The sequence below is a fragment of the Microcaecilia unicolor genome, chromosome 6 (genome assembly GCF_901765095.1).
Source record: "Microcaecilia unicolor chromosome 6, aMicUni1.1, whole genome shotgun sequence".
NCBI classification, from domain to species: domain Eukaryota; kingdom Metazoa; phylum Chordata; class Amphibia; order Gymnophiona; family Siphonopidae; genus Microcaecilia; species Microcaecilia unicolor.
Window position 1 is genome coordinate 207,329,261 of NC_044036.1, and position 26,409 is coordinate 207,355,669.

At 43.5% G+C, this 26,409-nt stretch overlaps 1 protein-coding gene across 2 annotated transcripts in view; it reads right to left on the minus strand.

The window, feature by feature from the left end:
- Positions 1-4,029: 4,029 nt before the first annotated feature.
- The window catches only part of F13B (coagulation factor XIII B chain), a 145,441-nt gene continuing 123,061 nt past the window's right edge, over positions 4,030-26,409 (minus strand). For both annotated transcript variants that reach the window (XM_030207384.1, XM_030207383.1), the window contains one exon: positions 4,030-4,370. In XM_030207384.1, the coding sequence (XP_030063244.1) occupies positions 4,183-4,370 (188 nt within the window). In that variant the 3' untranslated portion in view covers positions 4,030-4,182. The remainder of the gene's footprint in view (positions 4,371-26,409) is intronic.

The window sequence follows — 26,409 nt, forward strand, 5'->3', positions numbered from 1 at the left end:
TTTCAGCATTGTTGAAACCTCTCTACTTGTATTCCCTAAATGTCCTGTTTCAATAGTATCCTAGGATACTCCATATCGAACCATGCACTCCTGGGTGACTGACAGCTTTACCCCCCCCCCCCCCCCCCATTTCTAGTTTAAAAGCTGCTCTATTTCCTTTTTAAAAGTTAGCACCAGCAGCCTGGATCCATCCCACTTAAGGTGGAGCCCATCTTTTTGGAAAAGTCTCCCCCTTTCCCAGAATATTGTCCAGTTCTTAACAAATCTAAATCCCTCATCCCTGCACCATCATCTCAACCACGCACTGAGACTTCAGAGCTCTGCCTGACCTTTGGGTCCTGCACGTGGAACAGGGAGCATCTCTGAAAATGCTACCCTGGAGGATCTGGACTTCAGCTTTCTACCTAAGAGCCTAAATTTCCAGAACCTCCCTCCCACATTTTCCTATGTCATTGGTACCCAAATGTACCAAGACAGCCAGCTCCTCCCCAGCATTATCTAAGATCCTGTTTAGGTGATGCATGATGTCCACAACTTCACTCCAGGCAGGCAAGTTACCAGGCGATCTTCATGTCCACCAGCCACCCAGCTATTGACATGCCTAATGATCAAATCACCAACTACAACAGCAGTCCTAACCCTTCCCACCTGGGCAGAAGTTCTTGGAGACATATCCTTGGTGTGAGAGGACAGTGAATCCTTTGGTGGGCAGGTCCTGGCTACAGGGACACTTCCTACTTCACCAGGGTGATGCTCTCCTTCTAGGATACCTCCTTCCTCCAAGGCAGCACAGGGGCTGCTAGACTGGAGATGGGACTTCTCTTCAACACCTCCTCTATGTACCTGTCTGTCTCTCTCAGCTCTACCAAGTCTGCTACTCTAGCCTCAAGAGAATGGACCCATTCTCTGAGAGCTAGAAGCTCTTTGCATCGGGCACACACATATAACTGCTCACCAACTGGGAGATAGTCATACATGTAGCACTAAATGCAAAAGACTGGATAGCACCCCTATCGCTGCTGGTCTGCTGTCTCCATCTTAGTATTTTTGAGTTTATCAATAATTTAAAACTTGCTAAAGTATTAAGGATATTAGTCTAAATTAAAAAGGTTTTTTTTTTTTAGCTTATATGGTATATTGTGTGATTTATTCAGTGCTTTCTTCTTAGAAAGTAATGAAATGTACCGTATTTTTCGGACTATAAGACGCACCGGACCATAAGACGCACCTAGGTTTTAGAAGAGGGAAATAGGAAAAAAAAAATTTGGACTATAAGACGCACTTTTTCCCTCCTCTAAAACCTAGGTGCTCCGGTGCGTCTTATCCGAATCCCTCCCTCCCTCCGAGTTCGGGATCGCCCTCCCTCCGAGTTCGGGATCGCCCTCCCTATGGTTACCTCCCCTCCCCCCGGCCCTGTCACCACCTCTCCCCTTACTCATGCGATCTTCCCTGGTGGTCTAGTGACGTCGGGGCAGGAAAGAGCCCCCTCTTTCCTGCCCAGTGCGCTGCTCTGCATCCTCCTGTATGCTGCCTGTGATGACAGTCTCGGCGAGATTCAAATGGCCACCGAGACTTCAATTCTCGGCGGCTATTTTGAATCTCGCCGAGACCGTCATCACAGGCAGCATATAGGAGGATGCAAAGCAGCGCACTGGGCAGGAAAGAGGGGGTTCTTTCCTGCCACGACTTCACTAGACCACCAGGGAAGATCGCGTGAGTAAGGGGAGAGGTGGTGACAGGGCCGGGGGGAGGGGTGGTAACCCTAGGGAGGGCGATCCCGAACTCGGAGGGAGGGCGGGCGGCCTGCCAAATCTCTACCTTTGGACTATAAGACGCACCCCCCCCATTTTCCTCCCAAATTTGGGGGGAAAAAGTGCGTCTTATAGTCCGAAAAATACGGTAATTAAAACTCTGTAAGAGCACTCCTCCCTTGTTATCCTAATTAGAATAACTGACTATAAATGAAGAGTTGTGCTAGGGGTGGGTGGGAGTTGTAGAGGGTGGGTGGCACTGAAGACTAAACTAGGTCCTCCTGTGCCTTCTAGGGCTATTTGTTAATGCTTAGGTACAAAGTTCAAATTTTAAAACTAGGGAGAAAAGAGTATGGAGATAGATTGAATACAAATATAAAAAAGCAAACTTTATCAACTAATCACTAACTTACAATTCCTCCTTTAAATCCCAATCTTAAAGTCCCAAAAACAAAGCAAAATAATATTCACTTATCAGAGAAATGTCCTTTTATGGACAGACCTTGAGGAGGAAGGTTGGGGGTGTGGGGGGTTTTCTGATACTCACGGGCTGGGGAAGATTAATTATGAGTATTTTCCTTAAACATTTCCTTGTATCTTGGCTTAGTGAATTGTGGACTAAGTTTGAGGTTATTTTTCCATTGTTTTTTCTTGTAAGTATATTTTATTTCTGATTTTGCTAATATCATTCATAAGTTTGTTCTTTGAATGTAAAACATTAAATTTATATAAATAAAAAAATGCCTTTTTTCCCAGATGTGGTAAAAAAATGTCTCGGTGTGCACCAAAAACATGTGCCCATACTACCGCAGGCCACTTTTTACTGCAGCTTAGTAAAAGGATTCCTTTTGTGAGTGCAAATTTACATCAATAACAGCATAGTTGTCGGTATCCAATTATTGATGGCTAAGAGCTTGTTAAACAATTAATTTGCATGCACATCTCAACAGCACGCCCAAATTTGGGCACCATATATAGAATCTGGGAATATGTACGTAAGTGCCGCATTTGCATGTGATCATTTACGCTTGCCATAGACCTTGCAAAAGTGGGCCCATCTAAATGTGTGTTTCTGCTCATTTACACTAGTATTCCACAACAGAGAGTATGTGTGTACTTTCCTTTACAGAACAGGCACATTGCATCGGGGTGCCTAAAATGGGGCAATTCTATACCTGAGGTGCTCACATTTATGTGGACATTGTGGGCCAGATACTATATATGGCGCCTAAAAAATCTGTGCAGTAAACAATTCCGCCTAAGCGTATTCTATAAGCAATGCCTAGATTTAGGCGTGGTACATAGAATACGCTTAGTTGATATCTCAGAGGTTAAAAGTACGCATGTCTATTTACACCAACGAAAACGTGGTGCAAATCCTGGCACATGGATTTATGTGCACTGGGTCAGATTCTATAACAATGCATGTAAATTTTGGAATGCTCACGAAATGTCCATTTCCCCACCCCTAGCCATGTCCCTTTTGAACTGCGTGCTATAAAATTTAGATGCAGTTCATTACAAAATCTGCTTAGAGAGTTATGCGTGTAAATTCTAATTATTGCCAATTAATGCTCATTATTGCTTCTTAAGTGCTGTTAAATATACTGATTGGCTTGTTAAGACAATTGAGTTATGTGCGTTGTTATAGCATATGCCTGAATTTTGGCGCAGATCCCTAGGCTCGCTATATAGAATCCGGCAGCATGTGTGTAAATGTCTAGAATACTACAGTAGCATAATGTGCATAAATGCTAGTATGGCACCCATGTGCTACTCTGCAAATAAAAAACCTGCTTTAACTTATACAGCATGTATTTGTAAGGGGTAGGGTGTACACAAGGGAGGAGAATGGGTAGGATCTAGGCAGGGCTCGCACTTATGTGTGTTCCTGTTGCACTTAAGCTTGTGCACTTACACCAGCTCTCTGGCTGGCATAAGTAAGAGAGTGTCTAAACATTAGGCATATTAATACCTGCTTATACTATTATTCTGTAAAGGAAAGTGCCTATTCTCATTTATTTAATAGACTCCTATCATTTGCCCTCTGGGCACCTAATTGGATGCTTTTATTAAATATCAAATTTTGCTGCTATTTGCTGACCTCCAAGAAGCTGCTACCCTAGGCGATTGCCTAGGCATGCTTATTGGTTAAGCCAGCCCTGTTCCTATGCCATTGTGATATTCATAGGCTTATTTCTCAACAGCAGTAGGAACATTAAATCTCAGCATATATTGAAAAGATTATTAAAAAGAAACAAATAAAAGAACTAGTGAGTTGTGCTCATATATTATGTAGAAACCATTTAATTGTCTTTTGTCAAAATAATTGTTTTACCAGTCTACAACAGTTGTTTCCTTTTTAAATCACACTGATCTTGAAATAGAGGAATTGGGCATCTTTTATAAAAATGTTGTTTTACCTTCCTTTCTAAACACATTTGGGATATTTTAGTTGTCCCAGGTTGCACTGGGGTCTTAGCTCAGACATCGCATTATATCCAACTTTACATCTAAATTCAACGTAGTCACCATGATAAAGGTAGTGTCTGTTGTCATAAAGCCATCTCGGTTCTATGTTATTATACTCCATTTCTTCTCGAGATAAAATGCATGGTTCTAAAAGAAATGATAAAAATATGAGTAGAGACTGACCTACAGTGTCATAAAATAATATTTAATAAATGATGAGTCTTCTAATATTTACAAGCACTATTAATGAACTTAAAGTGTATTATAACATATACAATTTACAACACATGTTGGGTGATGCTGATGTAGCCTTCACCTCTCCTGGAATAGGAGGCCCGAGATCTGGTCTCGAAGGGCCCAGTTAAACGAGGGCTGGACCCATTTGAGTCAGCTCTGGGGCATGTTGGGAGCTAGCACAGACTGTGCTGAGAAGCTCCTAGGCTGGGATTGGGCAGGTTAAAAGAGGCAGCTTGTCAGAGTGGTAGGACAGGCTGCCTATTGGCCAAAGAAGGAGGGAGGGAGCGGGGCTGGGCGAGGAGATAAAGGAAGGGGTGGCGGCGAACATCAGGGCGTCGGCGATCCTCGGAGGAGGTTCCTACCCGCCCACCCTTATGTCGGGGGGAGGGGATGTGTTTGGGGGGGACGATGTGTGTTATTGTGTCTTTCAGGATTGGCAGGACATGTCACAGTGGCAAAAATAAAGAACACAATAAACCTCGAGCTGCAAAAGATATGGCTCATGGGAGATCACGTGACGCCATGCATGTGAGCGGTCACTGAAAGATCAGCTCCGTGCTCCTTCTAGATAACCCCGGTTTGGATTCCCGCAAAACTATACAAAATCACCTCAGAAAGGACTGGGATACCTTCTCAACGATATAATTACTTTAGCTGGTGAACAAAAGCGGCGATGGCGGCCAAAACGCTCCGACGAGACAAGGAAAAGAGCAAACTCGGAGAAGACAAGATGGCGGCCCCGGCAAGTCCATCGAGTGTAACAGTTAGCTCCGCATGGACAGCTGAAATCGTGGGAGAAGTCACCACAGCACTGGAAGCCATATTAGATAAGAAACTACAGGGGCTGGAAGCTAAACTGGAGGGTCTCCAAACGCACATGACTCAAATAAGCCAGGAAGTGGCTAGTTTTCAACAGCGCACGGGGGCCCTCGAAGACCAGGTCACTGCGGTGGAACGCCAATATTCCAAACTTCTGAAAATGGTTGAAACTCAAGCGGAAAAGCTTGAAGATCTAGAAAATCGCTCGCGGAGAAACAATCTTCGCTTTATAGGCTTACCGGAGGAGCTTGGAGACAAGGAGCTACGAGGCTTTTTGGAGACGTGGCTCACAAAAGAACTTCGCTTACCTGCAGATATGGGCCCACTGATCGTCGAACGGGCCCCATCGTGTAGGCCCGGTGAGGCAGAATAACAACAGACCAAGAGTGGTTATCTGCAGAGTGTTAAATTTTCACCATAAAACTGTCATCATGCAGAAAATACGAGCGGGAGCCAGTTTGAACTACAACAACTACAAAATCCTATGTTTCCAAGACTATTCCATGGCGGTGGCCGCCCAGAGAAAGAACTTCTCACCAATTTGCTCCCAGCTGGTGCAGCATAAAATCAAGTTTGCTTTGCTGTACCCTGCCAAATTAAAGATATTCTACCAATCCAATACGCACATGTGCAACTCGCTACCAGAAGCTCAAGACTATGTTAAAAGCATTTTAACAGCTAGAGATGAATGAATACTACGGAAGAAGTAGTCAAAACTGGCACGAGAGATTGAGACTTGTATACCAAGGACACAGCAAACATGGTGACAATGATCTGGAACCAGCCACAAACACAATTGGATTATAATTCTAACTAAGAACCTGGGATTACACTGAGCAGCCGGAAAGTTTTGAGGAGACGCCACGATGGGACCACCTTTTTATCAGATGAGGAATCAGCCCTGACTCGCAGGGTGATATTAATATCAACACCCACGAATGATCAAAATCACTCCACTGAGCTATCAGAATTGGCAGGGGAGACGCTACATACCGATAATGACTCGATGAAGGACGGTTGGATGCTGCTGATTAGAGCACGGCCATGGAGAAGCTTGATAATCTCTGCCGAAAAAAAAGAGAGAGGAGACGAAGAGATGCCAAATAAAGGAGAACTCTTCTAATAACCACACATGGTGTCTTTGAAGCTGGTGAAAGTGCAGTAGACTATAATATCCAGGTTTAAGAGTAAAATGCTTAGTACACTAAAGTTCTGTTAGTTAGAAGAATTTAATGATAAGACAATAAGGAGATTTAGGGTTAAAGTAATCTCATGTTGATTAGACACTATACTGTCACTGGGACAAAATACAATTGCCTGGAGTTAACACAGCTAGCTAGGGTGCTGCAACCATGGCGGGGTGTGTTTAGGCTGTGAATTGATGTTGAAAGTTCTGAGGGGAAGTTATATGTTAAAAACCTGTGATCTTGTTACTGGGACAATGATGCTAGGGTATAAAAGATATTACGGGAGATTGAAATGCCTGGGAAGATAAATTACATCACGGGGAAGACTAGAAGGGGGGGGGGGGGGGGTTAACACATGACAAGTCCAATAGGGGCTGGGAACTCAAAAGGGGAACAGGGAGGGGAGGAGGAAGGTAGACTTCAGGGAGGGGAGGAGATCGGGAGACAGTTAGGCCAGGAGGGGAGGGGAAGGATAGCGAACAGAGCACAGGTAGATAGAGATAGAACTGGGGAAGAGGGGTGGGAGGGAAAGAGAGTAACCCATCATAAATCCAGAATTCAAATACAGCTAGTAGAAAGAAAATGGCATCATAGAAGGAGTGGCTGGAGGCTGGGCCGGCGACTCCTAGAAGCAAAGTATAATCAGAAGACAGTACAATGGATACAAAAAGGTAACAGATTAAAGTAGTATCTTGGAATGTGGGGGGCATACACTCCCCAATCAAAAGATCAAAAATCTTGAGACACCTTAAACGCATAGGGGCAGATATTGCGATGCTCCAGGAAACACATTTGTCCAAAACTGAGCATACCAAACTAGCTAAATGGTGGGTAGCTGATTGTGTGGCATCTGCGGCTGTAGGAAAGAAAGGAGGGGTGGCAATACTCATGCGTAAGGGGCTAGCAACCAAAGTGCAGAGGATAATTACAGATCCAGAGGGTAGATATGTTTTGTGTATAGCTACCATAAATAGAGAAAACATACTTCTGGGAAGTATTTATGCTCCTAACGTACTAGATCAAAAATTCTATAAGAAGGTACTCAAACAGATCACACGGTTGGACACGCTACCCACAATGTTAGGAGGCGACTTCAATATGACTTGGGATCCAATCCTAGATAGATCATACCCCCCAACTAAAATAAGAAAGATAGATAGGGTATTATTATGGATTAAGAACTGGTTGAAAGATAGGAAGCAGAGAGTAGGATTGCGTGGCCAGTATTCTCAGTGGAGGAGGGTAGTTAGTGGGGTCCCGCAGGGGTCTGTGCTGGGTCCGTTGCTTTTTAATGTATTTATAAATGACCTAGAGATGGGAATAACTAGTGAGGTAATTAAATTCGCCGATGACACAAAATTATTCAGGGTCGTCAAGTCGCAGGAGGAATGTGAACAATTACAGGAGGACCTTGCGAGACTGGGAGAATGGGCGTGCAAGTGGCAGATGAAGTTCAATGTTGACAAGTGCAAAGTGATGCATGTGGGTAAGAGGAACCCGAATTATAGCTACGTCTTGCAAGGTTCCGCGTTAGGAGTTACGGATCAAGAAAGGGATCTGGGTGTCGTCGTCGATGATACGCTGAAACCTTCTGCTCAGTGTGCTGCTGCGGCTAGGAAAGCGAATAGAATGTTGGGTGTTATTAGGAAGGGTATGGAGTCCAGGTGTGCGGATGTTATAATGCCGTTGTATCGCTCCATGGTGCGACCGCACCTGGAGTATTGTGTTCAGTACTGGTCTCCGTATCTCAAAAAAGATATAGTAGAATTGGAAAAGGTACAGCGAAGGGCGACGAAAATGATAGTGGGGATGGGACGACTTTCCTATGAAGAGAGGCTGAGAAGGCTAGGGCTTTTCAGCTTGGAGAAGAGACGGCTGAGGGGAGATATGATAGAAGTGTATAAAATAATGAGTGGAATGGATCGGGTGGATGTGAAGCGACTGTTCACGCTATCCAAAAATACTAGGACTAGAGGGCATGAGTTGAAGCTACAGTGTGGTAAATTTAAAACGAATCGGAGAAAATTTTTCTTCACCCAACGTGTAATTAGACTCTGGAATTCGTTGCCGGAGAACGTGGTACGGGCGGTTAGCTTGACGGAGTTTAAAAAGGGGTTAGATAGATTCCTAAAGGACAAGTCCATAGACCGCTATTAAATGGACTTGGAAAAATTCCGCATTTTTAGGTATAACTTGTCTGGAATGTTTTTACGTTTGGGGAGCGTTCCAGGTGCCCTTGACCTGGATTGGCCACTGTCGGTGACAGGATGCTGGGCTAGATGGACCTTTGGTCTTTCCCAGTATGGCACTACTTATGTACTTATGTACTTAGATACCAGAGGACTACCAGACTTTTGTACAGCGCTTGATCTAATTGACGTCTGGCGGACACTGCACCCACTTGACAAAGAATACACACACCAATCCAGAGCACACGGAACATCATCTAGAATAGATTATTTATTAGCATCCCGCAACTTATTAACAGATATCACGGTGGCCCATATAGACCCTTGTGTAATATCGGATCACTCAGTGATAGGAATGAAGTGGAGGAGGGGAAGAGGAGATGATGCACAGCTGGACGTTTCCGACATACTTGATAAGAGAAGCAAAATTTAGGGAATATTTACTCGCAAAATGGGCTGAATATAAACACTTTAATGAAGGCTCGGTAACTGAAACAACTAACTTTTGGGAAGCGGCAAAGGCAGTATTGAGAGGCGAAATTATAAGTTATGTTACGCAATATAAAAGAGCAAGAGATAGAGAAATTGTGAGGCTTGAAAAACAACTACACAATTTGAATAGACAATACATCACGAATCCCTGTAACAAGACTAGACAGGAAGCGTTGGTCCTACAAACAGCTTTGAATTCTCTGCTGCATGAGAGAGAAATAAAGTCTCAAGCCTATTATAGATTCCAACTATATAGACATGGGAACAAAGGGGGCAAATATCTAGCTCGCCTCATAGCACCTAAGTGTGCATCTAGAAACATAACAGCTATAAAAACCACGGAGGGGAAACTCATACAGGCTAGCTTTCCAAACATACTATCAACAACTTTATAAGGCTTCAGACCAGGAGGGATTATCAGGGGAATTATATTTAGAGGGCCTACAAATCCCGAGGCTGCGGAGTAGTGACCAGAATCGCCTGAATGCTAAGATTAGCATTGAGGAGGTGACCTTGGCCATAACCCAGAGCAAAACAGGCAAAGCCCCAGGCCCAGATGGATATAAAGCGGAATTTTATAAGCTGATGGGGGACTCGGTGATTCCTACCTTGGCTAGGGTATTTAATGAATGGATGGAAAAGGGTAAGATGCCTGAACATTTAAATTTGGCCCGAATAGTGGTGTTTCCTAAGCCTAAAAGAGATGAAAAACTAGTTACATCTTACAGACCTATCTCCCTACTCAATCAGGAGGCAAACAGACTAGGCAGAGTACTACCTGAGCTTAAACATCCAGCGCAAGTAGGATTTGTACAAGGTAGATCAGTTACGAAAAACATGAGGAACATTCTGGCGGCCCTGGAAGGATTGGGTCACTCCAAAGAACAAGCTTTAATGATAAGCTTTGATGCAGAAAAAGCATTCGATAGAGTGGAGTGGCCCTTTCTGTACTCGGTGCTAGAGAAATATGGATTCAATGGCAACTTTATGCAGGCGATCAGAGCATTGTATTACTTACCGAGAGCGCAAGTGCTGATAAACGGTAACGTATCAGGAGAAATACAGATTGATAGAGGAACAAGGCAGGGGTGCCCTCTGTCACCCCTGCTTTTTGCGCTCCAATTGGACCCTCTCATTAGGGATATATATGATTGTAAAGCGATTCCTGGGGTGCAACTTAAGAAGCAGGAGTTCAAACTGGCTGCGTTTGCAGACGACTTGTTAATGATAATTACAAAGCCAAAGAAGACACTTGAAAATCTTTTAGAGATCTTCCGTGAATATGGAGACTATTCGGGCTTCAAATTGAACATGGACAAGTCGGAAGCCCTTACATAAGTACATAAGTACATAAGTAGTGCCATACTGGGAAAGACCAAAGGTCCATCTAGCCCAGCATCCTGTCACCGACAGTGGCCAATCCAGGTCAAGGGCACCTGGCACGCTCCCCAAACGTAAAAACATTCCAGACAAGTTATACCTAAAAATGCGGAATTTTTCCAAGTCCATTTAATAGCGGTCTATGGACTTGTCCTTTAGGAATCTATCTAACCCCTTTTTAAACTCCGTCAAGCTAACCGCCCGTACCACGTTCTCCGGCAACGAATTCCAGAGTCTAATTACACGTTGGGTGAAGAAAAATTTTCTCCGATTCGTTTTAAATTTACCACACTGTAGCTTCAACTCATGCCCTCTAGTCCTAGTATTTTTGGATAGCGTGAACAGTCGCTTCACATCCACCCGATCCATTCCACTCATTATTTTATACACTTCTATCATATCTCCCCTCAGCCGTCTCTTCTCCAAGCTGAAAAGCCCTAGCCTTCTCAGCCTCTCTTCATAGGAAAGTCGTCCCATCCCCACTATCATTTTCGTCGCCCTTCGCTGTACCTTTTCCAATTCTACTATATCTTTTTTGAGATACGGAGACCAGTACTGAACACAATACTCCAGGTGCGGTCGCACCATGGAGCGATACAACGGCATTATAACATCCGCACACCTGGACTCCATACCCTTCCTAATAACACCCAACATTCTATTCGCTTTCCTAGCCGCAGCAGCACACTGAGCAGAAGGTTTCAGCGTATCATCGACGACGACACCCAGATCCCTTTCTTGATCCGTAACTCCTAACGCGGAACCTTGCAAGACGTAGCTATAATTCGGGTTCCTCTTACCCACATGCATCACTTTGCACTTGTCAACATTGAACTTCATCTGCCACTTGCACGCCCATTCTCCCAGTCTCGCAAGGTCCTCCTGTAATCGTTCACATTCCTCCTGCGACTTGACGACCCTGAATAATTTTGTGTCATCGGCGAATTTAATTACCTCACTAGTTATTCCCATCTCTAGGTCATTTATAAATACATTAAAAAGCAACGGACCCAGCACAGACCCCTGCGGGACCCCACTAACTACCCTCCTCCACTGAGAATACTGGCCACGCAATCCTACTCTCTGCTTCCTATCTTTCAACCAGTTCTTAATCCATAATAATACCCTTCCTCCGATTCCATGGCTCTGCAATTTCTTCAGGAGTCTTTCGTGCGGCACTTTGTCAAACGCCTTCTGAAAATCCAGATATACAATATCAACCGGCTCCCCATTGTCCACATGTTTGCTTACCCCCTCAAAAAAATGCATTAGATTGGTGAGGCAAGACTTCCCTTCACTAAATCCGTGCTGACTTTGTCTCATCAGTCCATGTTTTTGTATATGCTCTGCAATTTTATTCTTAATAATAGCCTCCACCATCTTGCCCGGCACCGACGTCAGACTCACCGGTCTATAATTTCCCGGATCTCCTCTGGAACCCTTCTTAAAAATCGGAGTAACATTGGCTACCCTCCAGTCTTCCGGTACTACACTCGATTTTAGGGACAGATTGCATATTTCTAACAGTAGCTCCGCAAGTTCATTTTTTAGTTCTATTAATACTCTGGGATGAATACCATCAGGTCCCGGTGATTTACTACTCTTCAGCTTGCTGAACTGACCCATTACATCCTCCAAGGTTACAGAGAATTTGTTTAGTTTCTCCGACTCCCCCGCTTCAAATATTCTTTCCGGCACTGGTGTCCCCCCCAAATCCTCCTCGGTGAAGACCGAAGCAAAGAATTCATTTAATTTCTCCGCTACGGCTTTGTCCTCCTTGATCGCCCCTTTAACACCATTTTCGTCCAGCGGCCCAACCGACTCTTTGGCCGGTTTCCTGCTTTTAATGTATCTAAAAAAATTTTTACTATGTATTTTTGCTTCCAACGCTAATTTCTTCTCAAAGTCCTTTTTTGCCCTCCTTATCTCCGCTTTGCATTTGGCTTGGCATTCCTTATGATCTATCCTGTTACTTTCAGTTGGTTCTCTTCTCCACTTTCTGAAGGATTGTTTTTTAGCTCTAATGATTTCCTTTATCTTACTGTTTAGCCACGCCGGCTGACGTTTAGTCTTTTTTCCCTTTTTTCTAATACGTGGAATATATTTGTCCTGAACCTCCAGGATGGTGTTTTTAAACAGCATCCACGCCTGATGCAAGTTTTTTACTCTGCGAGCTGCTCCTTTCAGTCTTTTTTTCACCATTTTTCTCATTTGTCGTAATCACCTTTTCTATAGTTAAACGCTAGCGTACTTGATTTCCTAGTTTCACTTCCTTCAATGCCAATATCAAAACCGATCATATTATGATCACTGTTATCAAGCGGCCCTCGTATCGTTACCCCCTGCACTAGATCATGAGCACCACTAAGGACTAAGTCTAGTATTTTTCCTTCTCTTGTCGGCTCCTGAACTAGCTGTTCCATGAAGCTGTCCTTGATTTCATCAAGAAATCTTATGTCCCTTGCGTGCACAGATGTTACATTAACCCAGTCTATATGCGGGTAATTGAAATCCCCCATTATTATTGTGTTGCCCAGTTTGTTTGCGTCCCTGATTTCCTTTAACATTTCCGCATCCGTCTGTTCGTCCTGGCCAGGCGGACGGTAGTACACTCCTATCACTATCCTTTTCCCCTTTGCACATGGAATTTCAATCCACAGTGATTCCAAGGAGTGTTTTGTTTCCTGCAGAATTTTCAATCTATTTGATTCAAGGCTCTCGTTAATATACAATGCTACCCCTCCACCAATCCGATTCACCCTATCACTACGATATAATTTGTACCCCGGTATGACAGTGTCCCACTGGTTATCCTCCTTCCACCAGGTCTCAGAGATGCCTATTATATCTAATTTTTCATTTAGTGCAATATATTCCAACTCCCCCATCTTATTTCTTAGGCTCCTGGCATTCGCATATAGACATTTCAAACTATGTTTGTTGTTCCTAAGTACATCATGCTTAGTACTTGACAGTATTAATTGGCAATCTTTTGTCTGATTTTTATTGTTATTTAAAGATACCCGATCTACTACAATCTCTTTTGCAACCTCACTATCAGGATACTCTATCTTCCCTGTTATGGTGATATCTTTGAAAGATACCTTATCCCGAACCATGCTCTTTTGAGCGACTGTCGGCCTTCCCCCCATTTCTAGTTTAAAAGCTGCTCTATCTCCTTCTTAAACGCCGATGCCAGCAGCCTGGTCCCACTCTGCTTAAGATGGAGCCCATCCTTTCGGAATAGGCTCCCCCTTCCCCAGAATGTTGCCCAGTTCCTAACAAATCTAAAGCCCTCCTCCCTGCACCATCGTCTCATCCACGCATTGAGACTCTGGAGCTCTGCCTGTCTCTTGGGCCCTGCGCGTGGCACAGGTAGCATTTCAGAAAATGCTACCCTGGAGGATCTGGATTTCAGCTTTCTACCTAAGAGCCTAAATTTTGCTTCCAGAACCTCTCTCCCACATTTTCCTATGTCATTAGTACCCACATGTACCAAGACAGCCGTCTCCTCCCCAGCACTTTATAAAATCCTATCTAGGTGACGCGTGAGGTCCGCCACCTTCGCACCAGGCAGGCAAGTCACCAGGCGATCCTCACATCCACCAGCCACCCAGCTATCTATATGCCTAATGATCGAATCACCAAGTACAACAGCTGTCCTAACCTTTCCCTCCCGGGCAACATTTGGAGATATATCCTCGGTGCGAAAGGATAATACATCCCCTGGTGGGCAGGTCCTGGCTACAGGAGTACTTCCTACTTCACCAGGGTGATGCTCTCCTTCTAGGAGACCTCCCTCCTCCAAGGTAGCACAGGGGCTACCTGACTGGAGGTGGGACTTCTCTACAACATCCCTGTAGGTCTCCTCTATGTACCTCTCTGTCTCCCTCAGCTCCATCAAGTCTGCTACTCTAGCCTCAAGAGAACGGACACGTTCTCTGAGAGCTAGGAGCTCTTTGCATCGGGCACACACATATGACACCTCACCAATTGGGAGATAATCATACATGTGACACTCAATGCAAAAGACTGGATAGCACCCCTCTCGCTGCTGGACTGCTGACTCCATCTTAGTGTTTTTTGAGTTTTTCCGTAATTTAAAACTTGCTAAAGTATTAAGGATATCAGCCTATCACTAACTTACAGTTCCTCCTTTAAACCCCAATCTTCAAGTTCCTTGCGATCAATACGGACATCCAAAGCTTATGGCTGGATGGATTCCCTTTGAAACAGACACATAACTTCTTTACATATTTGGGTATATTACTACCGGCTAAACCGAGGGAGATATATCAATTAAATGTAGCAAAGCTGTTAGAACAGACAACCCAACAACTAGACTCCTGGGGCACCTTGACGTTGTCTCTGTCGGGGAGGATAAGTCTTATTAAAATGGTCATATTGCCAAATGGCTCTATGCACTACAGATCTTACCCATAGTATTGCTACAGAAAGATATAAAACACCTATATCGACTAATGTTTAGGTTTTGCTGGGACAGGAAACGAGCTAGGATGCAGCAGAAATATATGTTGGGAGGATGGAAACAGGGGGGCCTGGGAATTCCCAATATTAAATTTTATAATATGGCCTGCCTCCTACGGCAAGTGAGGGATAGGATTTACCAGACTCAAGAACATACACCCCTGGAGATAGAAGATGCGTTCTTTAGTCCTTACCGCTATATTACACTACTACACTTGTGGAATACAGAGATCCCACATAAACATAGAAATAACGTTCTACGTAAACCAATAAGAGAAGCATGGAGATTTTTAGGGACATTACTAGGAGGGGACCCGAGAACAACTGAACTTATAAATATTAAAGGGAATCCGGCCTTTGTACCTGGGTTGGAAAATAAAACTTTTGACAGATGGGAGCAACTAGGGGTAATTGAATTGGCAGATGCTTTAGATGCAACTGGGGAAATCAAACCGCTGACACAGTTGATAGGCCAAAATGAACAGGGCTGGGGCGACAGATATGCACATTGCCAACTAAAGCACTACATACAATCACTAAGTAAAGAAGTATTGAATAACAAATTAGGCAATAAAATTAAGACTTTCTTTGATGAGATCTCTGAACATGCTCCCTCCATATCACAAATACATCGGAAGCTGTGGAGTCTGGCCCCGGGGAAGGAACTGACTCAGATCCGGCAGAAATGGGAAAAAGACGTGGGAAGGGCATTGGACTCTTGGGATATGATGACGCAGCTCAAAGATATTCCACACATAATAGGAGGAGCTGATTATAGAGAATGTGCGTATAGAATACTACACAGAGCGTACTTCACCCAAGTTCAACTGTATAAATCAGGGGGAATTGAAACAGCTATATGTTTGAAATGTAATAACTCTGAGAATTCATTGTATCATGCATTGTGGGATTGTGTACTAATACAACGCTATTGGAGGCAAATAGTTACTTATCTTACAGGGGTGGTGGGTAGTAGAAGAGAAATGAACCCACTACAACTAGTGTTAGATATAAAGGAGCCACAAAGGAGATTGAATGCTGATAAAACACTGCTGTGTCGAAAACTTTATCTGGTAGCAAGAAAATGTATCATGCAACACTGGACTGTAGCCAATCCACCGACCTTCTGGCACTGGCGCAATAAGGTGCATCAATTGTTGGTTTGGGAGGCAAAGGAGGCTAAAGGACATTGTAAAAGGAAAACTCGATTCTTTAAAATATGGGGATGCTACTTAGATAAGATGACAGAAAGGACGTAGTCTTATTGTTAATACTTTATAATCATATACTATACGCCGACAAAAGTGGGTTTTGGCATATAGGGGTTACTGGAAGGGCTGACGGGAGGGGGGAGGGAGATGAGAAGGAGGGGATTAGAGGAGGGGAGGATAAGGGATAAGGAATGGAAATAAGTAGATTAAGTAGAAGGGGGAACCACATCACTTTAGGGGATCTTAGCAGTACATTTTGGAATAAGAGCAAATGATGTGGAACTCAGTTGTATGTATCCTGTGAAAGTAAATGTTTGTTAGTATGTAGTTATATCTAAAATAAAAATTGTTGAAACATAAGATATGGCTCATGGGGGGTGGGGGGGGGCTGAGCCAGAGAATGGAAGGCAGGTCGGGTGACCCGGGAGACAAGTGTGGAGGTCCACATGGAGCGGGGCCCTTGCTGTGATGGCGGGGCCTGGAAGAGATTGCCGATTTGGTGACATGGCGATTGGCGGTTGGGGGGGTCCCGGATGACGGCATGTCCGGACCCATGTAGCTTGGGGCGGTGGGTGGCAAGTTTGTACAAGTTAATCAATTGTTTGAATTGTTAATAAAGCAAGCTGCGGCCTAGGTTTTCCCAATATTGGTTTCTAGAGAGTTATTGAAGGGGAGGGAGGAGGGGGAGAAGGGGGGCTGGGGGCGGTTATGGGGGAGAACGGGTCCCAGCTCCAAGGTTTAACAAAAGTCTATTAGCCTTCACTGGTGAGTAATCAACAAACTGAATTAGATTTACATTTCAGATTTACATTGCCGAAAAAGTTACCATTTGTAGTTTATATAGTATCAGAGCAATAATCAAACTACCTGTGTGGTGCAAATCGGCTTAGTGCAAATAACACAAAGGTATGCATTTAGTTTTGTTATCCCTTGGAAAGGTACCTACACAGATCTGCTCCTCTTTCTCGGCTAGACTGCCCAGCTCTACCTGTATGAATATCTATATACAACATGATAAAAGTTTATGCATTGTTCACATTGTACATATTTTTATATGTTTATAGAATGGACCAGTGGTTCCCAAACCTGGTCCTGGAGGTACCCCAGCCAGTGAGGTTTTCAAAGATACCCACCACAATGAATATTCGTGAGATAGATTTGCAGGCAGTGGAGGCAGTGCATACAAATCACTCTCATGAATATTCATTGTGGGTATCCTGAAACCCTGACTGGTTGATGTGCCTCCAGGACCAGTTTTGGGAACCACTGGAATGGACAATAAGCAAAGATTCCATTTCTTAAATAAAAACTGTTTTACATGCAGTAATCCTTTGGATTATTGGTGCTCCCATGAGAAGATATCTTTAGAATGGGAAAGTAATATCAATTGAGTACCATTTGAAAAGCAAAGATTAATACATGTTTATTGGTGACATTTATATCCCACATCATCCCAAACAAGTTTGAGTTCAATGTGGTTACAGTATAGGATACATAACAAAGAATAATGCATAAGAAAGTAATTTGTTGTAAAAATCCAATTTTACAATACTGTATCATAAACATACTGGGATAGCTATGGATGTTTAACATTTAGAAAATGTATTATGAATGAGAAATTGTACATAAAGCAAAGAGGTTAATGGTAAATAGAGTAATAACCAATTCAGGTAACAATTAGTTGTTTGAGACATGGTTGTTCTTTGTTAGGGTTTGTTTGAATAGGAACGATTTGAGGATTTTGTGGAATCTAGTAGATTCCTGTATATTTCTTATTTTGGGTGGTAAGGAGTTCCACCATTTGGTTCCTAGGTAAGTGAAGTCTGCAGAGAGGACAGTTTTGTAGATCACTTTTTTGCAATTTGGGAGCTATAGTCTGAGATAGTTTTTGATTCATATTTACCGTTTCTTTGAGTTAAGTTTATTAATGGTCCCATATAGTCTGGAGCTGCGCCGTTTAGGATTTGAAAGATAAAGGTACATAATTTGAAGGTGATTCTTGTTTTGATGGGAAGCCAGTGTAATTTGATTAATAAACGGGAGGCACTTTCAAAATGAGAGATTTTGTATATGAACTTGACAGCAGTATTTTGAGCTATTTGAAGTTTTTTCAAAAGGTTCTCCTTACAGCCAGTATATATGGCAATTACAATAATCAAATTGGGATAATGTTAATGATTGTACCAATAGTCTGAATGTTTTTGATGAGAAATAGGGTCCGATCCTTTTAGTTTCCAAAGAGACATGAACAATTTTGTGATTACTAAGGAAACTTGAGTATCAAATGTCAAATATTTGTCTATAATTATACCTAGAATTTTCAGATTATTGTCAATGGGGAATGAAGTGTTGTCAATTGTGAAACTGTTGTAGTCGTTTTGGTCAAATAGGTTAGTAATGACCATGAATTTAGTTTTTTCTTTATTTAGCTTTAGTTTGGATTCTGAGGCCCGGGTTTCCATCCAATTTAAGCCAAGTTCTGCCTTTTGTAAGATGTCTTGAATGTTCTTTTTGATGGTTATGTATATGGTAACATCATCAGCAGATATGAATGTTTTGAATCCTGCTGTTTCTAGTCTGTTACCTAGTGTTGACATCATTGTATTAAGGAAGGGCAGACGGGGGGTTGCGGGGAGGGATATAGAGGTACGAATAAGGGAGAAATAGCTGGGAGTAGGGAGGGAGGAAGCTAAAGAGAAAAGTGATGGCTACCTCTATGTTATGATTACAAGTTGTTCATTTGTTTCCTGATGTATCTTGAACATAGTGTATGAATATTGAATTGTTTGTGATAGGTCATCAATAAAATTGTTTAAAACTAAAACAGTATGGGTGATAGTGGAGAGCCCCGAAGGACGCCTCAGTCCGGTGATCAAGGAGAGGATAAGGTTCCTTTTATTTTCACTTTGTAAGATCTTGATTTCAGGAATCCTTGAAACCATTTGTGGACTGTGCCACTTATGCCAAAGTTGTCTAGTATGTTTAGTAGGATATTGTGATCTACTACATCGAATCCACTAGATATATCGAACTGCACTAATAGGATCTTAGACCCTGTGCTAATTTCTTTTTTGAGATTTGATACTAGGGTAGTAAGGACAGTCTTGGTGATACAGCATGGTCTGAAACCTGATTACAATTTGTGTAGTAGGGAGAAATGTGAAAGGTAATCCATAGTTTGTGTTGCTACTATTTCTTCCATCGCCTTTATCATCAAAGGAATGGAGGCTACTAGTCTGTAGTTTGTTACATGAGTTATGGTGATTGAATTGTTTTTTTTTTTGTATTAATGTTAGGATAATAGAGCCTTTATTATCAGGGAAAGTGCCGTGGAATAGTAGGAAGGAGATATGCTGCTGAAGCAGATTATTGAATATATTAGGAGCTTCCTTCATAAGGTAACTAGGACAAGAGTCTAGTATGCATTGTGAGGTTGATATTTTAGGAGGTAATGTTTTACTATGTCATGGGTTGGTAGTTGGAAGGAAGACCAGATTCTGTTGGTGGCTATTCCTGTATGTGTGTCTGACTGTTTTTCGTAAATATCTTGATGGTTGATTTTTAATTTGAGTACTCCTTCTCTGATTTACTACTTTTTGTTTGAAAAAAGTAGCCAGTTGCTCTGCTGTTGGTGGGAACTCAGTGGTTGTGGTTATTTCTTTTGTGGATAATAGGCTTTTTATCAGATTGAAAAATTTACTGGTATTAAGGAAATTACCACCAATTATATTCTTATAATATTGAGTTTTGCAATTTTGATCTCATTTTTATATGTTTTGATGGCAGTTTTCCAAGTTAATTTGTTTTTGTTTGATTTGTGCATGCCACATAACGTCCAATCAGCATCCAGCTCTCATGACCTCAGGCACGGCTACACTTCCCAAATTTAATACAGGTTTAAAATAATATTAAACAATTAAACAAATTTTGTTTTGGCATTAAATTTCAGTTATACGTCAGCAGACACTAAACTCTACTTGCATGCAAAAAAATTCCACAATTTAAACGCTTGTAATTGATTCTGAAGTTGCTATTTTAATCAAATATAAGCCCTAGCAGTACTCCTGCCACTGTGTAAACAAATAGCACTGCCTCAGGAGCCATCCACTACTCTCCCAGAACCTTCAGGAACCTGATTAAAGCCCCAGGTAAAAAAACAAAAAACTTCTGGTTACATTACCAACAAAAAGAAAACTATTCTGAGGTTCTCAGACAATAGCTTTCAAGTACTGGGCAGAATCTTATCAAGCACCACTAAGGGTCTATGTGATAATCTGAACATTCCTAGATGAGTTACCTGGCCTGCGAGGAAACATGGACAGCTAAACAAATTCAAATTAATTTTTTGTCCCATTTTCAATAACCAGAAAAATCAAGCATCAACTGCTCCTGAATTGTGGTTAGATTACTACCAAATGATGTGACTTCATTTGCACAGGCTAACAAGACAACATAATTCAACCACAGCATTTGGGGGCTTCACTCTGGCCTTCACTTCCTTTCTCTCTTTCTGCAAAACGGTCAAGACTCTCTCCATTCTCATCCCATCCACTCAGCAAATACAAAAACCTTTGCTACCAGCTTCACCATCAACTTCCCCTCTGCAAGCAAGAGATCTCATGGCAGAACTATCTTCAGAATTCCAGAGAGATTCACCACACTGTTCAGCAACAGAAAGAAAAAATAGGGCATCTAGACCTAGATCCTGAACACACTTACCAATCACAGTGAGTTCACACAGATTCAATATAATTAAATGATTCAGGGTTTCGATCAATATTTATTTTGATGGACATACTCCTTGCATAAGACCCAAAGCTGAGTGCTCTAATGAATGCCTAGCTTGTATTTTGTAAACAAACTGCTCTGCAAATAAAGCATACAAATCTAATCTTTCCTTAACTTTCTGAGTGTAATTTACTTAGGGCCCCTGTTACTAAGCCACATAGGCGCCTACGCATGCTGAAAGCGCGCCAAATTGGAGTTACCGCCCAGTTACCACATGGCCCTTGTGGTAATTTAAATTTTGGCGCGTCCACTAAGCACGTCTGAAAAATAATTTTTATTTTCTTTGACACGTGTAAGTCATTACCACCCAGATTCTTTGCCACTAGGTCTATGGCTGGCGGTAAGGTCTCAGACCCAAAATGGAAACGTGGCAATTTTGATTTTGTCACATGTCCATTTTCAGCCCCCCAAAAAGGAGGCCTTTTTACAGGCGCACTAAAAAATGGATTGGCACGCGCCCAAAACCCGCGCCTATACTACCGCAAGCCGTTTTTCAGCATGCCTTTGTAAAAGGACCCCTTAAACATTTTGCAATGAAGTTTTTCAGTGAGGTCTGGTGCTTTTCCACAATACACATATATATTAAATCACTCTTGCATAAACAAAAACCCTTAATATCACCATCACATCTCTCTGATATCGGTATTCAGGGTGCAGTATTTGAATGGTTCACCTCATATCTTACTGGACAATTTGTACATTGTCTCCTTCAACTCTTCCACTTCTACATCTTATTCATTCCATTGTAACATACATAGTAACATAGTAACTATGTTACTATGTATGTTACTATGTTACTATGTTACTATGTTACTATGTAAACACCCGCAGCCATCTTGGTTTTGGCGTTTGAAGAATGAAGCTCGGCAGATTTGCATCTTCCTGAGGCAGCAGTGGATTGCAAAAGAAGGCGTACTTGTGAGGACATTAATTGGGTCAGCAGTGCACTGCTTTTGACAGCAATATGAATGGGGTTGTACTGTAAGAGAACAAGGGAGGACACATGTGGAGTACACTGCAAAGAGACGATTTCCAGATTCTCCTTTTCAGTTAAGTATTATGATTTTTCAACCTCGGGTTGTTTCACATTTTGTGGCAGTTCTGCTTATTCTTTATTTTTCTAATTGTTGTTAGAACTTTTTTGACAATTTTAAAACACACTCACACTTGGATTCTTGGTTATTTAATAGCTGGTGATTTTTTGGAATCAATTGTTTTTCTCTGCTAGGGCGTTTTTTTCATTGGTTCTTTTTTTTCCCCTGTAATGGAAACCAATGATAGGATTGGACTCCTGTTATAGTAGTGGGTAAATGATTCAGTATGAATTCCCCTACTTGGAGATTTGAGGTTATATTTATTTAAATATTTTTATATACAGGAACTGAGGGTGAATGTGTCTTTATTAACAAACTATATTTTGATAAGCATAGCCTTCAATGGAAGTTTGTTATCCGTATTTTTTGCTTGTATAATCCAAGATGTTTTACAGCAAGCATTGATAAAACTGGTGAGACATCTGTAGAGTCTGTAAGAAAGAGCTAGAAACAGTTACTCATCTCTTGGCTAGCTGCGAAGTGTAAATAGTGGAAAAATTTTATACAAAGGCACAAAAGGTGTCTAATTCATTGGAAACTCTGAGGCCCTTTTACAGAGCAGCGGTAAGCCCAACACGCGCTCTTCCACAACTACTGCCAGCCCAACGCAGCCACCGGTGGTAGTCCTGCCCTGAGTGTGCGCCATTTCCAGGGAAAAAGAAAACATTTGGAAATAGCCTGCACAGCACTAACTCAGCTGTAATTGGGCATCACAGCGTGCTTCCCAGTTACCGCCGGGTTAATGTGGGAGCCCTTATTGCCAGATCAATAGGTGGTGGTAAGGGTTCTCCTACTGCATGGCCATGTATGCCTAGGGTCTTTTTATCTGCTGCAGTAAAAAGTGCCCTGGTGCGTGGGAAAAATATAGACGTCCAACTCAGATTTCAAAAGGGGAAGGGATGTCTATGTCCAAAAAGATAGACGTCCTTATTTAGACCTGGTACTTGGCACATCCAGGCTACAGAAAGGTGCTCCAGTTGAGCAGTTCTCCAGTGGAGGGAGTAGGGAAGTCACAACTGATATTTTTTGTGTCCCTGGAGGGCTCACAATTTAAAAAAAGAAAAGAAAAAGAAAGAAAGAAAGAAAGAAAGAAAGAAAGAAAGAAAGAAAGAAAGAAAGAAAGAAAGAACAGGGGCTGCAGTGGGATTTGAACCAGCATCTCTGTCCTAACTATTAGCATATTCCTCTACAAGGGCATTTCTGTGGCCATTTTATAATATGGATGTTCATACACTGCCACACAGAAGACCATGTCACTTGTTTTGTCCCATTCATAGATTGGACATTTCAGTTTGTAAAATTGGTGTTCATGCTGGACATAGCCAGCACCTCGACATCCATTTCTCATGTATTTTACAACAGGCTGTATAGTGGCAGATCCTTTTCTAAAACACATAAGAACTGGATATCTATATATGATATACTAACTTGGGAGATTTTATTCTAAACTGGACGTCCTTTCTAAAATCTGCCTCCACACCAAATCCAGCCCCAGCAAGGTAATCACCTTCTGCCATTAATGTTTTTAAGGGAAGTTCCAGTGTCCCCCCCCCCCTCCCAATTCCAGGGTCCCCCCTCCCTCCCTCCCAGTTCCAGGGCCCTCCCTCCCTCCCTCCCAGTTCCAGGGTCCTCCTCCCTTCTTCCCAGTTCCAGGGTTGTAGTTCTTCCCTCCCAGTTCCAGGCCCCCTCCCTCCGAATTTTAAAAGTGATCCTGACTTACCTCGTCGGGGTTACGGCGGCTGGCAGCAGTGGTAAAAAGTGTGCCGGCTCGGCACTTACTTCAGTTTTCCCTTCTCTGTCTCTCAGCTCTGGTCCCGCCCTTGTGGAAACAGGAAATGAGGGCAAGACCACAGTTGAGAGACAGAGAAGGGAAAACAGAAGTAAGTGCCGAGCCGGCACACTTTTTACCGCTGCTGCCGGCCGCCGTAACCCCGACAAGGTAAGTCAGGATGACTTTTAAAATTCAGAGGGAGGGGCCCTGGAACTGGAAGGGAGGGAGGGAGGGATGACGACCCTGGAACTGGGAGGGAGGGGGGACCCTGGAATTGGGAGGGAGGGAGGGGAGATGCTGGAACTGGGAGGGAGGGGGAACGGACGACGACCCTGGAACTCGGAGGGAGGGAACGAACTTCCGGTGGGTGAATATTATATGCAGCCTTCCCTTCCCTCCGAGGGCGGGGTACTGAGAGCGAGTGCGAGGCCTGTGGTTGGTCCCTTCTCCTTCTGACGTCACGTTTCTTTCCCTGGCAACTATACAGAGTGCCCTCGAGGGCAGGGCGATTACGAACCCTACAAACACTATACGGCTTCACTGCCACGGAGTCAGCTTCAGAACATTGGAGGTGCGAATTATTATATTAGATATTGCTACCTCATCTTTGTTTTGGTGAAATTACATTTCTGGAAGTGCCTATATGCAGATTACCCCCACACATGTGTGCTCTCACAGAGCAGTGGCGTAGCAAGGGCGAGGCAGTGGGGGCGGTCCGCCCCGGGTGTCAGCGGGTGGGGGGTGCTCCGCTCCCGCTGCTCCCACCCTGTCCTGCCTTAAAAAAATTTTTTTCGAAGCACCGGAGTGGCAGGCAGTGCCTCGCGTCTGCCCTGCTAGTAAAAAGCTCCTGGACATCGTCGTTGGGCCTTCCCACATTGAGTCCCGCCCTCCTCTGAGGTAATTTCCTATTACCGCGAGGGCGGGCGAGTGGGACTCAATGTGGGAAGGCCCGACGACGACGTCCAGGAGCTTCTTACTAGCAGGGCAGACGCGAGGCGCTGCCTGCCACTCTGGAGCTACGAAAATTTTTTTTTTAAGGCAGGACAGGGTGGGAGCAGGAGAACGGAGCTGGTAGGTGTGTCGGGTTGGGTCAGGTCGGGTGGGAGGGGGGACAGAGGGGTGCTCAAAGGGGAGAAGGGGATTGGGGAGGGTGGGGGAGGGAGCCCAGATGGGTGCCCAGAGGGAAGAAGGGGATTGGGGAGGGTTGGGGAGCCCAGATGGGTGAACAAAGGGGATTGGGGAGGGTGGGGGAGCCCAGATGGGTGCCCAAAGGGATTGTGGAAGGTAGGGGAGCCCAGATGGGTGCCCGAAGGGGATTGGGGAGGGTGGGGGAGCCCAGATGGGTGCCCAGAGGGGAGAAGGGGATTGGGGAGCCCAGATGGGTGTCCGAAGGGGATTGGGGAGGGTAGGGGAGCCCAGATGGATGCCCAGAGGGGAGAAGGGGATTGGGGAGGGTGGGGGAGCCCAGAGGGGTGCCCAGAGGGGAGAAGGGGATTGGGGAGGGTGGGGGAGCCCAGAGGGGTGCCCAGAGGGGAAAAGGGGATTGGGGAGGGTGGGGACAGACCCTGGATGGAAAGGGGAGTGTGAGTGAGGGCAGACCCTAGATGGATGGGAGAGGGAGGGCAGACGGGTTGAAGGGGCAGAGAGAAAGGGCAGATAGTGGGTGGAAGGGGGAGAGAGAAAGAGGGCAGACTGGGGCAAATGGTGGATGGAAGGGGCAGAGATAGAGGGCAGATGTGGATGGAAGGGAGGGAGAGAGAGAGAGAGAGAAGGCAGAAGTTGATGGAATGGGGAGAGAGATGGCAGACTGGGGCAGATGGTGGATGGAAGGGGCAGAAATAGAGGGCAGATGTGGATGGAAGGGAGAGAGAGGGCAGACAGTGGATGGAAGGGGCAGAGAGAGAGGGCAGACAGTGGGTGGAAAGACATTAGAGAGGGCAGACACTGAATGGCAGAGAGAGAGAGAGCGAAGACAGATGCTGGATAGAAGGAAGACAGTGAAAAGAAGATGAGGAAAGCAGAAACCAGAGACAACAAACTGTAAATATATATTTTTATTATTTTGCTTTAGGATATAGTATTGTAGCTGTGTTAATGTTTATAAATAGAACATGTAAATAAGGTAATCTTTTTATTGGACTAATTTTAATACATTTTGACTTAACTTTCAGAGAACAAAACCCCCTTCCTCAGGTCAAGATAGGATACTGTAACAGCACTATACTGTATTGACCTGAAGAAGGAGATTTTGGCCTCTGGAAGCTAAATGTATTAGTCCAATAAAATGGTATTATTTTATTTTCTGTATTTGTTTTATTTCTATTTGTTAATTTGTAAAGTGGTGATTGGTATTTGTTAGTTTTTTCAAATTTATATCTGCTGTCTTTATATTTTGCACAGTACTAGGGGACATTTTCTGTTTCTGTGGTGTTGCATTGTATTCAGAGTCTGGCATCGGGAGTTCAGTTTAATTTTTGTCTAAATAGAAAGTTTATGATTACTTATTCTATAGTGGATTAGGAAGTATCTG